The sequence below is a fragment of the Sciurus carolinensis genome, chromosome 8 (genome assembly GCF_902686445.1).
Source record: "Sciurus carolinensis chromosome 8, mSciCar1.2, whole genome shotgun sequence".
Classification (NCBI taxonomy): domain Eukaryota; kingdom Metazoa; phylum Chordata; class Mammalia; order Rodentia; family Sciuridae; genus Sciurus; species Sciurus carolinensis.
Window position 1 is genome coordinate 84,229,217 of NC_062220.1, and position 14,231 is coordinate 84,243,447.

The following is a 14,231-nucleotide window of genomic DNA, read 5'->3' on the forward strand; positions in this document are numbered from 1 at the left end:
TTCTTCAAGATCTGGCTTTCTTATCTGAACCCTAAAGATAAATATCTGATGATCTCATATGTGAACTGTGAGCTTTCTCCTGTCTCCAGGCTTCTACTGTCCTCCTTTGTGTGTGTATGTGTGTGTGTGCGCATGCATGCTCTGGAGTTGAACGAAGAGCCCTGGGTATTCTAATCACAACACTCTACTACTGAACACTGACATACACTGCAGCCTTCGGTTTCCATTTTTAATCCAAACAGATACAGCCATAAACAGTCTCCATCAACACATAGTTAAGGATACATTAAGACCCCGCTAGGAGCTAGGCATGGTGGTGCACGCATATTATCCCATGGCTTGGAAGGTTGAGGCAGGAGGATTGCAAGTTCAAAGTCAGCCTCAGCAACTTAGTGAGACCCTAAGCAACTTAGTGAAATACTGTCTCAAAATAAAAAATAAAAAGGCCTGAGGATGTGGATCAGTGGTTAAGAACCCCTAGGTTCAATTTTCAGTGAAAAGAGAAAGAGAGAAAGAGAGAGAGAGAGAGAGAGAGAGAGAGAGAGAGGGGGGGGGGAGGGAGAGAGAGAGAAACTGCTAGGAACTTCACACTTGTTGTTTTCCATTTCTCTGATCCAGGGTTCTACTGGGCTCCTGGGTACCCTTCACAAGGGATTCAAACCCACCTAGAATCCATCCACACACTGACTCAGCAGCTGTATTTCTTTCACATTAGTCAAGAAAACCCACTCCTTACCCAGCATCGATAAGTCTTCACCATTCATTATCTTTGCAATTTACAAAAAAGAGCATCATTTTCCACCACCACCACCAAAAATAAGAAGTCTATGAAAATGCCCTCATCTCGAAACCTCTCCTAGTTAACATCTTGTGGAATACAAACACTTTAGGAAATGCTCTGGGAAACAGGGTGGGGCAGATAGTAAGAGTTTAAGATCATGTCTTTGATCTAATACTGCTAACTGGGAGACCTTGGGTGAGAACTTCTTTTGGTGCAGGGACTCAAGTATTCTAGGCAAGTACTCCACCACAGAGCTACATCGCCAGCCCTGGAAGACTGGGCAACATTCATTTACCTGCACCCCAGATTTTCATATGTAATTTGGAGATAACCAATGATACCTACATGATGCTGTTGCTAGTTGATGTATAAGAAGGATGAAATTCAGAGTGTGGCATACAGGAAGGCTCTATCTGTCTACTGGGTTTAGACCAGAGCAGCATTCTTTTCTTGTAAACAGGCTAGTCTTAGGTTCTACAAAGTGCGATGCAGACAGAAATTCTATCTTTAGTACACAGTTCTGGATTCGGGCTTGTTACCACTGTTGGAAACTCTGTCCCCAAAACTAGTCACAAAGTGAGGACAATCAAGACTTTTTGTACTCTGGAACACTACCCTAGACACACCTTCTGAAAAGATGTCATTTGCCCACACTTCTAAATCAATTATCAACTGCTACTGGTGGAAAAACGGAGGGAACCATCAAGGCTGTCACGGAACTGCCAACAACCAAATCACTGTCCCTTCCACATACACACCCCTGAGCAACACTCGTGCCAGGGCTGCTGGGAGCAGAAAAAAACAAAAAAAAACACCCAAAGGCAAAGCATCCTAAGTCTATGTGGTAGATAAAGTAGAGGGCACTTCTCATTACAGCCCTAAAACCAACATGACAGAATCCAGATGAGATCTGACCTCAGATCTTTTTTAAAAAAAAAAAAAAAAGGAGAAATTGTCTTGGATGCAAAACAAAATAACAATAATAACTAATAATCAGAAATCATTAAATAAAAAATAAGTTAGGTCAAATTTACTTTATAACAAAGTCCAATGCTTTGGAAAATGTGTGCTAAAAAATAAGTTTATCACTTTATCTCTGATTTGAATGAGTCTGTATTTTAGAAAATGACCCCATGAAAGATATCTTGTTGGACATCCCAAGACACTGACTGGTCTAAGGATTAACTTCTGGGAACACCTGAACTCACAAAAGCCCTGAGACTCAGTTCCTCATTTCTTAAATTCGGCATCTACTTTGGTATATTCCTTTAGGATGAAAGAACATAAAGGATACAGTATTTATTTTAAACTATAATCCTGCAGTGACAGTGACTGGCCTCACCAACTCAATGTGGTTTTCATAATCTTTCAGGACCACAGGAAGTCATTTTATATTGCAAAGCAGAGAAACTCCAATTACTCAGGGGCCCCTGGTCTATTTTAGGTATTTTTTTTTTTCTCTCTTGTTCCTGCTTATATTTAGTTATTTCACAATTCAATAGAAATTTTACTAGAAAGTACACAAATCCAAGCTGGGGCATGATGCAAAATTAATATCAATTCATTCTCCCCTTGCTTGGTAGCTCCAGTGGGCTGGCTAAAGAGAATACTGGCTGGAGTACTTGTTGGGAAGAAAGTTTGGAGACTATTTATATAATCAAATATTCTCCTCTCTTTCCCCCTTTTAATAGAGATACAATCACAAAACTAGAGAATTTTAGAGCTGAAGAAGGACTCAGACACACTTCATCCCTAGTGAAGAACTGATGAAGCTGGGCACAGGGGTACATGCCTGTCATTCCAGCGACTTGGAGGCTGAAGCAGGAGGATTGAAAGTTCAAGGTGAATCCTGACCCACTACAAAAAAAAACCCCAAACAAAACAAACAAACAAACAAACCTGATGCTACTGTCACATATCACCATATGCTAAGAAGTAAAATAGCAAAGTAGCAAGTCTTCAAAAAGTTTCCAACCTCCGATCCAGTATTCTATTTCTAAGAATCCATGCTAAAGCAATTGCTTAAAAAGCAACCATAAAAACACAAACAAAAATGTTCACTGCAGCCTTCTTTATTAAGCACTAAATTGGAATGGTTAAGCAAATTATGGTGCATACACACAAAGGAATAAGGTGTTTGTTGAAAATATCATTAAAATATTTAAACCTGTGGAGAAAACGTATATAAAGTTAAATTTTTTAAAAAGGAAAAAGTTATAGGTAGTATGATTCCAATTCTGGTTTTTGTTTTTTTGGTACCCGGGATTGAACTCGGGGATATTCAACCACTGAGCCACATCCCCAGCCCCTTTTTATATTTTATTTAGAGACAGGGTCTCACTGAGTTGCTTAGAGACTCACTAAGTTGCTGAGGCTGGCTTTGAACTTGCAACCCTCCTGTCTTAGCCTCCGGAGTTGCTGGGATTCCAGGCATGTGCCACCATGCCCAGTCACTCTAATTCTGTTTTTTTAAAAGTGGGATGACAAGGCCAGGAACAGTGGTGCACTCCTGCAGTCCCAGCTACTGAGGAGGCTGAGGTAAGAGGATTGCTTGATCCTAGCTCAAGGCCAGCCTGGGCAACATAGCAAGACCCCCACATCTAAAAATGTAAAATACATTTAAAAAAAATTAGATACAGAAAGAAAAAGACCACCATGCAGTCTTTGGAAATTAACAGGCAATGGTGGAATTTTTGTTGCTCTTTTCCCTTCTTCATCTGTCTGTATTTCATAAGCATAGTCATGCGTCACTTTATGACAGGGACAATTTCTGGGGAATGCATCGTTAGGCAATTTCATCATTGTGAAAACAGCATAGAGTGCCCTTACACAAACTAAGGCAGCTAAGATGTCACTAAGCAATATGATTGTAATACAGGGACCACCATCTTATATTTAGCCTCTCACTGACTGAAATGCTGCACTTGACTGTGCTATAATAATGTGCCCGATTTTTTTGTGCAATCTGGCTGCTGACAGCTATCAAGCCCCCCCTCTTCTGCCTTTTGTTTTTCTGTTGCACATTTGGACAAACTGGTAAGAAAGTCCAGTTGCTGCCTTCATTGGTGCTAGTGAAAGTTACACCACACAAGCTCCAATCTGTACCCCATCTCCACCCAGTAATCACGATAAAAACTGAGCCCATCTCCTTACTCCTTCCAATCTCCGTAGCCATTTTTGGACCAGCCTGAGAGTCTTCACACCCTCTTGATAGGTATGTGGCATCAGCAATCTCAACACCAAACAAAATTTTGAGTAGGAGATACATTCCATTCACACTGAGTGCCCACAACATTCACAATGGCCATAAATGACTTTTATGCCAAAATTGAAATAATATTTTTAAAAAGTTAAGCTATAACTTTTCATGTTATATATGCAGAATTTTGTTCATTTTAAGTAAGGGTATGTTTTTACAATAGTAGGCAAGGAATGAGAATTCATTAGAAGGTATCACCTCAATTCCACGGAATACATGTCTCAAAGAAGATTCATCTTATGTCTGGGAATAAATATAGAATATCCAAAGAAACATACCTGGACTTAGAAATTGGTCTTCCGTGAGTACATCTCCAAGGGCGACAGATAAAAACTGGTACTTGGGTCTCTGCCAGCACCAGTATCTCTTCTTTTTGGTTACCAGACTTAGAAGGTGTAACTTATCAGAGTCATTCAAGTTTGATACAGAAATCAGGTTACCATCAGCATCAACCTCTTTAAGAAAATTCCTTGTTGCTTTGGCAAACATTTTGAGGGTTCCAGATTATCTGAAAAAAAAAAAAAAAATAAGGTTATCCTAAAATCAAATGAAGTTATTATTTTGTGTCTTTTTTCCTAAAATTATATTTCTCCCTAATCTCAACAGTTCACATGAAATAATATTTTCTCCCTAGGAAACCCTCTAATTTGAGTTCAGTTGATGACAAAGAAATTAAATTGAGATATTGAAAGAAAATATGTGAATTGGTCAGGACAGACTAGGTTATGCTTCTGGAACAAACAATACTCACACCTTAGTGGCTTGTAACAATAGATTTATTTGTTGCTTACAATCCAGGGTGGGCTGAGAGCTCTATATATTATAGTCATTAAGGGATCCAGACCAAAGGAAAAGCCACAGCTTTAAACATCATCAGTCATTATTTAACAGAAAGGAGAATTGTGGGTGGTCTCACCCCTGCAATTAAATGCTCTGGCCCAACCGGACTCACGGCATGGTCACTTACAACTCAATCAGAACTAGTTACATGGTCTCATCCAACCATGAGGGTGAAGAAATACAATCCTACCAAGAATCTGGAAGGCACTTGAGTGTGGTGGCACATGCCTTTAATCCCAGTTGACTTGGGAGGCTGAGACAGAAGGATGGTAAGTTCAGGGCCAGACTTGGCAATTCAGGGAGACCCGGTCTCAAAATAAAAACAAAAAGTGCTGGGGATGTGGCCAGTGGTTAAGTACCCTGGGTTTCAATTTCCAGTTTTAAAAAAAAAAATCACCATTTTACATAAGGAACTTGAGCATTTGAGGATTTTGCTATCTATGATGGGTAGGGGGTGGGGCATCCTGGAATCAGTCCCTCAGCAGACTAGCCTAGCGATAACTGTTTTCTGTAAGGTCAAAAGCATCTATTCTCTACATTGTGACCCTTCCGATTCAGAAATGAAAAGTGACTAGCTATTACTTCTTAACCTGGAAATAATGGCACAGTCACGTTTGAGCTGCAGGGAAAAGAAGAGACATACTGGAAAATAGAAAAGAAAAGGACATACTGGAAGATAGAAAAGAAAAGTACTCCTTTAGTGGGACAAGAACAGTGCTCTTGACAAACAGTGCTGGGGAAACGGGCTAACATTCTGGAAAAACTAAAGTCTGCTTCCTCTCATCTACCACACACGAGGACATTCTCAATGGATGAGAGGTTTCTTTGAGGAAAAATAAAACCATAAAAGTAGTAGGAGAAAATACAGAGAAACGTTTGTACAATTGTAGCATAAGAAGCCTTTAGAAAGACAAGGGGCAAACTGAGAAAGTGCTAAGAATATTTATAATGACGTGTGAGAGTGCTTATTAGAAAAAAGCTTTGCAGATCAAGCTTTAAAATATCCCAGTAAAAACAGGAGCAAAGACGATAAACAATTCGCCATGCACAAACTGCACACACACACACACACACACACACACACGTACAATTAAAAATATCACACAAAACAATGCACACACATACTCACACAAAAATATTACACAAAAAAATGACACACACACAAAAAAACACAAATTGAAATAACATTTTAAAAAAATATCCATGGTTAAGTTGAAATATCTAATAGACAAGACTATGTTTTATAGGGGTTTGTACCTGGTGCTTGGCTTGGTCACCTAGTCAGATAGTTTCATAAAATTTAAGAGCCGACTCTTAGCCATTTTGCTTTGTTCAACATGAATCTCCTCTAGGGCCTCAGAAAACATCTGCCTTAATCAAGTTCTTCTTTAAAGTACTTTTACTTGGATCATTATAAAGCAGTTGCTACCTGACCCTATTCTTAATAAATAACAAATAACATAATAATTAATAAATAATAAATAATAATAATAAATAACAGTAAAAATGAACATTTAAGGAAGAAATTCTGAAATATGCAAGGAGGTTCTGTTTTTTTGTGGGATGGGGTTGGGGGGGGCTACTGCAGATTGAACATGGGGCACTGTACCACCAAGTGTCCTTTTGATTTTTTATTTTGAGATAGGGTCTCACAAAGTTGCCCATGCTGGCCTCAAACTTGTGATCCTCTTGCCCTAGCCTCCAAAGTCACTTGGATTACAGGCATGTATCACTGCACCTGGCTAAGAAAGTTCCTTTCTGAATCAATGAACATGAAAGAAGGACCACTAAGTATACTGTGGCTCCCACTCAATTTTGTCTCTCACAAAGTGTACAAGTATCTTGCATTCCATGGAAGACTCATGTTTTCATTCACCAAAATCTTTTATTGAATACTTCATTGATTATTCTCGACTATACACTAAACCCAGGAACTGTGTTTAAGCATTTAGGATACAGAGTTTTTTGTTTTTTGTTTTTAATATAATAATCGCTACTAATTGAGCTACTAGTTTGGTGGCCAGGGGAGAAATAGCTAGATTTTGTTAGTTATTGGCATAAATAGCTACATGCAATAAAACAAGAAAAAGGCACATAAAGCAAACTGGAGAGAGATACACAGTCACAGCAGTCCTCTGGAAGTTGACGCACCCATGAATCAACTTCTGTAGGCCAAGAAGAAAGTCAAGGAAAGTACGCTGTGAGGCTGCTGTCGCAGAGGAGCAGCAGGGAGCTGCTGGAGGTGGTGATGGGGGGGCCATGGGCAAGCAGGTGACAGCCCAGAGGACAATGGGTTGTGTTGCCATGCCCAGATCATTTCATGGGCAGGCCTAGGATGGTTTCTCAAGCACTGGGGTTGACTCCTGCATTGCAGCGCAGGGCCTCAGAGTGGGGAAGGGCCAGGGACAAGGCTGAGGAGGGCTCTCCACCAGGACTTGAAGGCCCATGCCTCCCTCAAAGGGGAGCCAGGGCAGCAGGAGCCACTGGAGGGCATGACTACAGAGCCGGGTGATCAGAATGGTCACCTAGAAAGATCTCCGAAAGCAAAAAAAGAAACGCACAGGAGGGAAACAGATGTGAAATGAAAAAGAAACAATGAAGCTCCGAACTCTCTCAGTGGCCCAATGACGGAACTCTGGTTGGACGAGGGGTGAGGAGGAGAGAGAGGAGACCCTGAGGATGTCCTCCAAGGACCTCAAGTGTGGGGGGATAATAAGAAGCCACTTGGGCTGGGGAGATAGCTCAGTTGGTAGAGTGCTTGCCTCACAAGCACAAGGCCCTGGGTTCAATCCCCAGCACTGCAAAAAAAAAAAAAAAAAAAAAAAAAAGCCAGTCACCAGGGAGGAATCAGATAGGCAGCAGACTGAAGGAACAACAGGGGAGTACCTTCGGCAGTTGTCCTCGGGATAAGGTGCAGGGTTTATTTTTCCAAACACAAGGGGAGAACTTTTAATGAAATAGGGCCTCCCCAATGACCTGTAGGAATTTATTCTGCTATTTCAAGAGAAGAGGCCCAGCAGGGCCTGTCTCAGTTTACCTTTGGTGTCAGGATCTCTATTTTTATGGTTTCTATATTCTTTTCTGGGACAAGCTGAAAGGGGGTTCACTAACTTGCCTTCCAATTGAACAGGTTTCTATAGAAGCAAAATTAGGCTTGCTGTTAAAAAGCAAAATAAGATCCATCTGTTGTGGGTGGCAAAGTCTTGGTAATGATACCAATCCTCCCTAGAGGGATTAGAGAGTAAAAAAAGGGAACTTCTAAATTAATCTGTAATGATTTTTTTTTCTTTATCTAACATCAAACATGGCCAATTTGCCTTCTTGACAGGGTGGGTTGCCTTAGGGAGAATTAGTGGAAATGGCTATTGCTCAGTAGGTTTTCATTAGAATCAGGCTTATTCAATAATGAAATTCTTAGAAAATAATCTCCTGGTGAAGTTAAAGTTAGAGATTTCTCTTTTGTCGTTGTTTGTACACATGCTACACTTCCATGGTGCAAAAACGTAAACCATGGCCAGGTATGGTGACACCTGAAATCCCAGAGACTTGGGAGGCTGAGGCAGGAGGATCCAAAGTTTGAGGTCAGCCTGGGCAACTTAGCAAGACCCTGTCTCAAAAATAAAAACAAAAATAGAGAGCTGAGGATGTAGTTCAAGGTAGACTGCCCTGGGTTCAATCCCCACTACCACAAAAAAATCTAAAAAGTAAACTATGTAAGAAGCTATATGCTGAGAAATCTCATTCCTGCCCACATCCTTATCTTACTACCATTTTACTCCTCTTCTATTCAGTTATATTATTACCTTCATGTTTCTTTACACAAATACAAATTAAAAGGAGTCTACACAGTTTTGCACCTTGCTTTTTGTCATGTAACAAGACATCCTAGAGACCATTCCATATTAGTACCTTCTTTACTGTTGCATAGTACTCCTTCCCCATGGATTTTTTTTATTGTTTATTTAACTTGTCCTATAATGCTCACCACTTAAAATTATTTCTAAATTTTGCTATGTATTCCTGTATGTACATGTTTTTCATACATAAGCAAGTATATCTGAAGAGTGGATTCCTAGAAAAGGAATGCTAGATCAATGAGTAAATGCATCTGTAATTTTAAGGGTTGTACCATTCTGCAGTCTCATCAAAAATGTGTGAAAATCAGTCTTAGCAACAGCGTGTTATCAAACATTTGAATCTTTGCCAGTCTAATGGTGAGAAATTGAATCTCAATATAGATTTAGGTTATTTTATTTTAATACAAAAAAAATCAAACATCTTTTAGTTTGTTTAAAGCCTTTTTTAAATTTCTTCTTTTAAACTGTTGATGTCTTTGGCCCATTTTCTGTGTTATTTCTAAAAACTTTTGATAAAATATATCAACCAAAAATATAGGATTGAAACAATACAATAGCATTTGCCACGTGGCATTAAGAGGTAATATACTGCCACCATAATTCTCAAATATTTTGAGCAACTTGTGTAGCCAAGGAAGATAAAATTCATGCTCAGGTTCAGATGAATGAAGGACCTAGAACCCATACTGCCAGCCAGGTATGGTGGTGCACACCTGTAATCCCAGCAGCTTGGGAGGCTGAGGCAGGAGGATCGTGAGTTCCAAGTCAGTCGCAGCAACTCAGGAGGGCCTTAAGCAACTCAGAGAGACCCTGTCTCTAAATAAAATATAAAAAAGGACTGTCGGGGCTGGAGCTGTAGCTTAGTGGTAAGAGAACATGCCTAGCAAGTGTGAGGCACTGGGTTCAATCCTCAGCACCACCTGAAAAATAATAAATTAATTAAATAAAGATTTAAAAAAAAAAAAAAGACTGGGGGTGTGGCTCGGTGGTTAACATCTCAACTAACCAGAAATCTGATTTGAATTGAAATTTCCCACTGCTGAAACTTGGAAGTAGATGGAAATGGTCTCAGGGAAGACAAAGCTCAAGTAGCTTAAGGCTTTAAAAGAAGTGCTGCAGTTCATAGTTGTTACACATCACCTGAGCTTTCACCTGGAGCCTTAAGAATTATGTTAGCAAAGTCTATTCACCTGCCTCTCTGGTTTCATAGCTCAAAGCAGATTATAACTCAGAGAGCCAAAGTACATGTGGTAAGGACATCCTAGCTAGAGTCAGACTCCTGGACAAGAGACCGGGAGACAGGAGACCAAGGAATCAAGCCCTCACCAAAGCAAAACACACAGCCAACAGGGGTCTCTGGCTTATGGGAACAAGGAATCTTAAAAGTAGGCTCTACCGTCATGACAGCAGAAGACACTACAACCACTAGCACTAGTAGAGATGGACGGACAGAGTCACAGACATCCCTGACCTAAAAATTGAAAGGGACCTGACCCTCACATCCCATTCAGGATTCTTCCGCAGAGCAGCCCTGGGCCTCTGCTAGAACAGTTTCAGGGAAGAAACCTCAGCATCAAATACACTAGATAAAGCTGGGCAAGCATGTGTTGAGTTGCGGCTTCCTTCCAGGCATGGGCTTAAAGCTTTGTACGTGTTTCCTCATTTCCTCTTCATGGCAGGCATGGTTCACATTTTACAGAAGTGGAAACTGAAGTTCAAAGACATTATATAACTTCCCAAGATCACTAGAAGTAGAGAAGTAGCGCTGACATCAGGGAGCTGGTGTGGGACCTTCAGCCAGGCACCGGTATGGTAAAGAGCTGGCCTGGCATTCTCCAACTGACTGTGAGCAATGTCACAGGGCATCAACATCAGGCAAAGCCACTCTGTGATCATAAATCAAGACCAACACCAGACCACCCTGTAATCACATCTGACCACAGACCAAACACGAACATGGTCCAAACCACAAAACGACCAAACACCACCTCCCACATGGTCCTGGTTAATGAGCAACTGCTGCTTCCTGACCAACCACAGCAGTTCCTCTCTATGAGCTTCTCCTTCTAGACAAATTTAGGAAGATAATAACCATAGAATTTCCTAACGCATCCTGACAGCGTCTGACCCACTTCCTTAAACCCCTCCTCCAAAATCACCTGCTACCTACCCAGGGTCTTCCTTGCTCCAGGTACAATAAGCCCAACATGTCCAGCACCTGGTCTTCAGCTGGAGGGCCTTGGATGTCACCTAGAGAATGAGGGACACAATCCTACCGGAGTCTGTCTAAGTCCAGAATCAGTGCCCTGGCCCGCCTTGCTCTGCTGACTTCTGTTCAGCTCTTTCTTTTTCATTTTGGGCTACATATGACTCATTTTGTAAAGAGTACAGTTATGGTGGAACCAGAAATAAGTGCCGAGGAACTCCTGCTCTTTCCCCGCTGTCTGGGGAAAGGAGACGTGGCTGTATTTGTGTGCTTGTCTCATTGTTAACAGCTTCAACACATTTTGAATTACTTTTAGTTTTCTGAATCACAAAGTGAAATTGAGTCTACTGAATTAAAACAGAGGTGTTAAATTGCTATAACTTCTGGTGTTTACAGTCCAGTACCTGAGTGCATTTTTAATGAAAACACAAATTAAAGATACTCTATCATCTCTTCCAAAAATAATTTTGTTTCACACATGTGAAACAAAGACATAATGGTCACAAGACAGGCATAAACTTGAACAAGGATTAGGGGTGAGGCAGCAAAGGTTTTTGGGGAGTGGATAACAAACAGAAGACAAGGCCTGATTAGGAATAGAGAGGAGGGCTGGGGGTGTAGCTCAGCGGTAGAAAGCTTACCTAGTATGCAGGAGATCCTGGGTTCCATCTCCAGCACCACAAAAAAATAAAACAAATAATCTAAAAAATACAGAGAGTGGGGTATGGTGAGGACACCTGTAATCCCAGCAACTCTGGAGGATAAGGCAGGAGGAACACAAATTCAAAGCCAGTCTCATCAACTTAGCCAGGCTCTAAGCAACCCTGTCTCTGAATAAAAAATAAAAAAGGGCTGGAGATGTGGCTCAGTGGTTAATTGCCCCTGAGTTCAATCCATGGCACAAATAAATAAATAAATAAAAATAAAAAATAAAGAGAGAGAGCAAGAGCAACTCTTCTGAGCACCTGCAGAGTTCAGAAAGAATGAAGAGAGCCAGGTATGGTGGCACACACCTGTAATCCCAGTGGCTCATGAGGCAGGGAAGATTGCAGGTTCAAGACCAGCCTCAGCAATTTAGCACAACCCTGCTTCAAAAATAAAAAATAAAATAGGGCTGGGATGTAGCTCATTGGTTAAGTGCCTCTGAGTTCTGATACTAAAAAAGAAAGAAAGAGAGAAAGAAAAGAAGGAAGGTAGGAAGAAAGAAAAGAAAAAAAATGCACTTGTGAAAATGTAAAGCTTGTCCCTGAGCATGGTGATTCATGCCTGTAATTCTGGTTACTCTGAAGGCAAGTTTAAGGCCAGCCTGGGCAATTTAGCAAGACCCTGCCTAAAAAAAAAAAAAAAAAAAGGAGAAGAAAGAAAGTAAAGTGGGTGGAAAGGAAAGAAAAACAATTTTAGGGACCCAAGGAGATTTCTCAGATCTATCTAGATGTCTGGCCTCAACTTCTCACAGCAGTTTTCCTTTTATGTATGTATGTATGAAATCATGTATTTATTTATTGAGTACTGGAGATTGAACCCAGGTGTGCTCTACCACTGAGTTAGATTCCCAGCCCTTTTCATTTTTTATTTTGAGACATGACCTCACTAAGTTGTCCAGGTTGAACTCTAACTGGTGATCCTCCTACTTGAGCCTCCCAAGTAGCTGGGATTACTGGTTTATGCCACGCGCCGGGTTCCTCGGGGTTTTCCTTTATGGCAGATCGTTGGTAGTGGATTTTTAAGATTATTAATTGTATTCTACCTTCACTTGTCTGCTTCTCCCACCTCACAGTACTTCTTTCATTCCACTCTAACTTGATCTTTAGTCTGTTGGTCTGTCTGCCTGCATCCTGAGAGCATCCACCTCAAGACTTATCCATCCCTCTCACTGTCCCATTCAGATCCAGGGGTGGGTCCTGGGTAGGTGGGTTGGTACAGCGTACCAACAGCGTACAGCAAACGTGTAAGGACTGCACTCTGGCCTTTCCCTCTTAGGTGCAAATGGGAAGCGGCCCCCGAAAGGGTCCGGGGTCGTCCAGCCAAGGCCAAAGGAGGCACCGAGGCAACTGTACAGTCATCCTGGTCCTTCTAGGAACACCAAGGAGGGTGGGGGTTGGACTTGGCCTCCGCCCCAAGCTGTGGCCCACTATAACCCGGGCCAAAGAGGTGGGGACCAGAGAAACTGAATCCCGCGTCTGCTCCTGGCCGCGGTCCCCACCCCACCCACATGCGCACACGCCCCCATGCAGGGGAAGCCTTCGCAGCACCCAGAGGAGAAACCGGAAGACAAGGAATGAGCGAGAGGGGTCGGGGTGGTGAAGGGATGCGGGAGAAAGAAGGTGCCCGCTGCGCTAGCGACGCCCGGGGAAGGAAGAGGCAGCGGGCAAGAGGAGCGGGGATGAGAACGGCCGGTGGGTGCGAGAGGGGGACAGGGCGATGTGAGGGGATGGAGCCTGGGCCCGGGAACCCGGAGGATGGGGCGCGAGGATGGGGCCGGCCAGTGGGCTCGTCTGCCTTAGGAGGGAAAGAGAAGAGGGGTGTCGGGAGGGAGTGAGCCTCGCAGCCTCGGCTCCGGTCGGCCGAGACACCCCCGCAGATAAAAAAAGGAGCCGCGGCGGAGTCCTCAGCACGCGCCCGCCGCACACTTACCGCGCGCCGCCGCTCGGTCCCCCGCCGCTGCGCGCTCCCGCCCGCGCCTGCAGAGTCAGAGGAGCCCGGCGCGCGCCGGCCGGCAGCGACGTTCAAGGAGCAAAGAGGCAGGGCCCGCTGGGACCTTTGCTCGGTCCCCGCCCCTTGGAGTCGCGGGACCCGCAGGGAAGCAGCGGGAGGAGCCGGAGGAGCGTGCCCCAGCGCTGGCAGAGGGGCGCGGCCCGGCCCGCCGCCTCCCAGAGCGGGCAAGCCTGGCCACGGTGCTGGGCTTCGGGACCGCCCGAGACACCCAGCAGGCCCAGCGAGAACTGGTTCCCTTCCTTCGCAGAACACCCGAAGCCGGGTCGCCTGGGCCTCGACTTTGGTCGAGGCATGGGCACATCAGGGGAGAAGAGAGCTCAGCGGCCTGCTGTCCAAAGAGGCCTCACCTCTGGGGTTGGAGGGCTGCGCCACGTCGTGGGACCAGTCCTGCCATGAACATTAGAGTGTGAATAATTACAACTGTGGCTTCGCAGTTCCACCAGAAAAGTCCCAGGCCACCTTGGCCTGTGGGAACCCCTGTGGGATTTGTGATTTGACTGTGTCCGCAATAAACTAGACTCAAAGTTCCTTGAGGGCAAAACCAAGCCTCACTCACATACCAGGTACTCAGTA

General features: G+C 43.2%; 1 protein-coding gene across 1 annotated transcript in view; it reads right to left on the reverse strand.

Moving 5' to 3' along the window:
- Positions 1 to 13,716, reverse strand: part of Gsdme (gasdermin E) — a 68,392-nt gene extending 54,676 nt beyond the window's left edge. The window contains exons 1-2 of the mRNA XM_047560958.1: positions 13,578 to 13,716; positions 4,319 to 4,548 (exon numbers count right to left, since the gene is read on the reverse strand). Coding sequence (XP_047416914.1) covers positions 4,319 to 4,529 — 211 coding nt within the window. The 5' untranslated portion in view covers positions 4,530 to 4,548; positions 13,578 to 13,716. The remainder of the gene's footprint in view (positions 1 to 4,318; positions 4,549 to 13,577) is intronic.
- Positions 13,717 to 14,231: the final 515 nt, after the last annotated feature.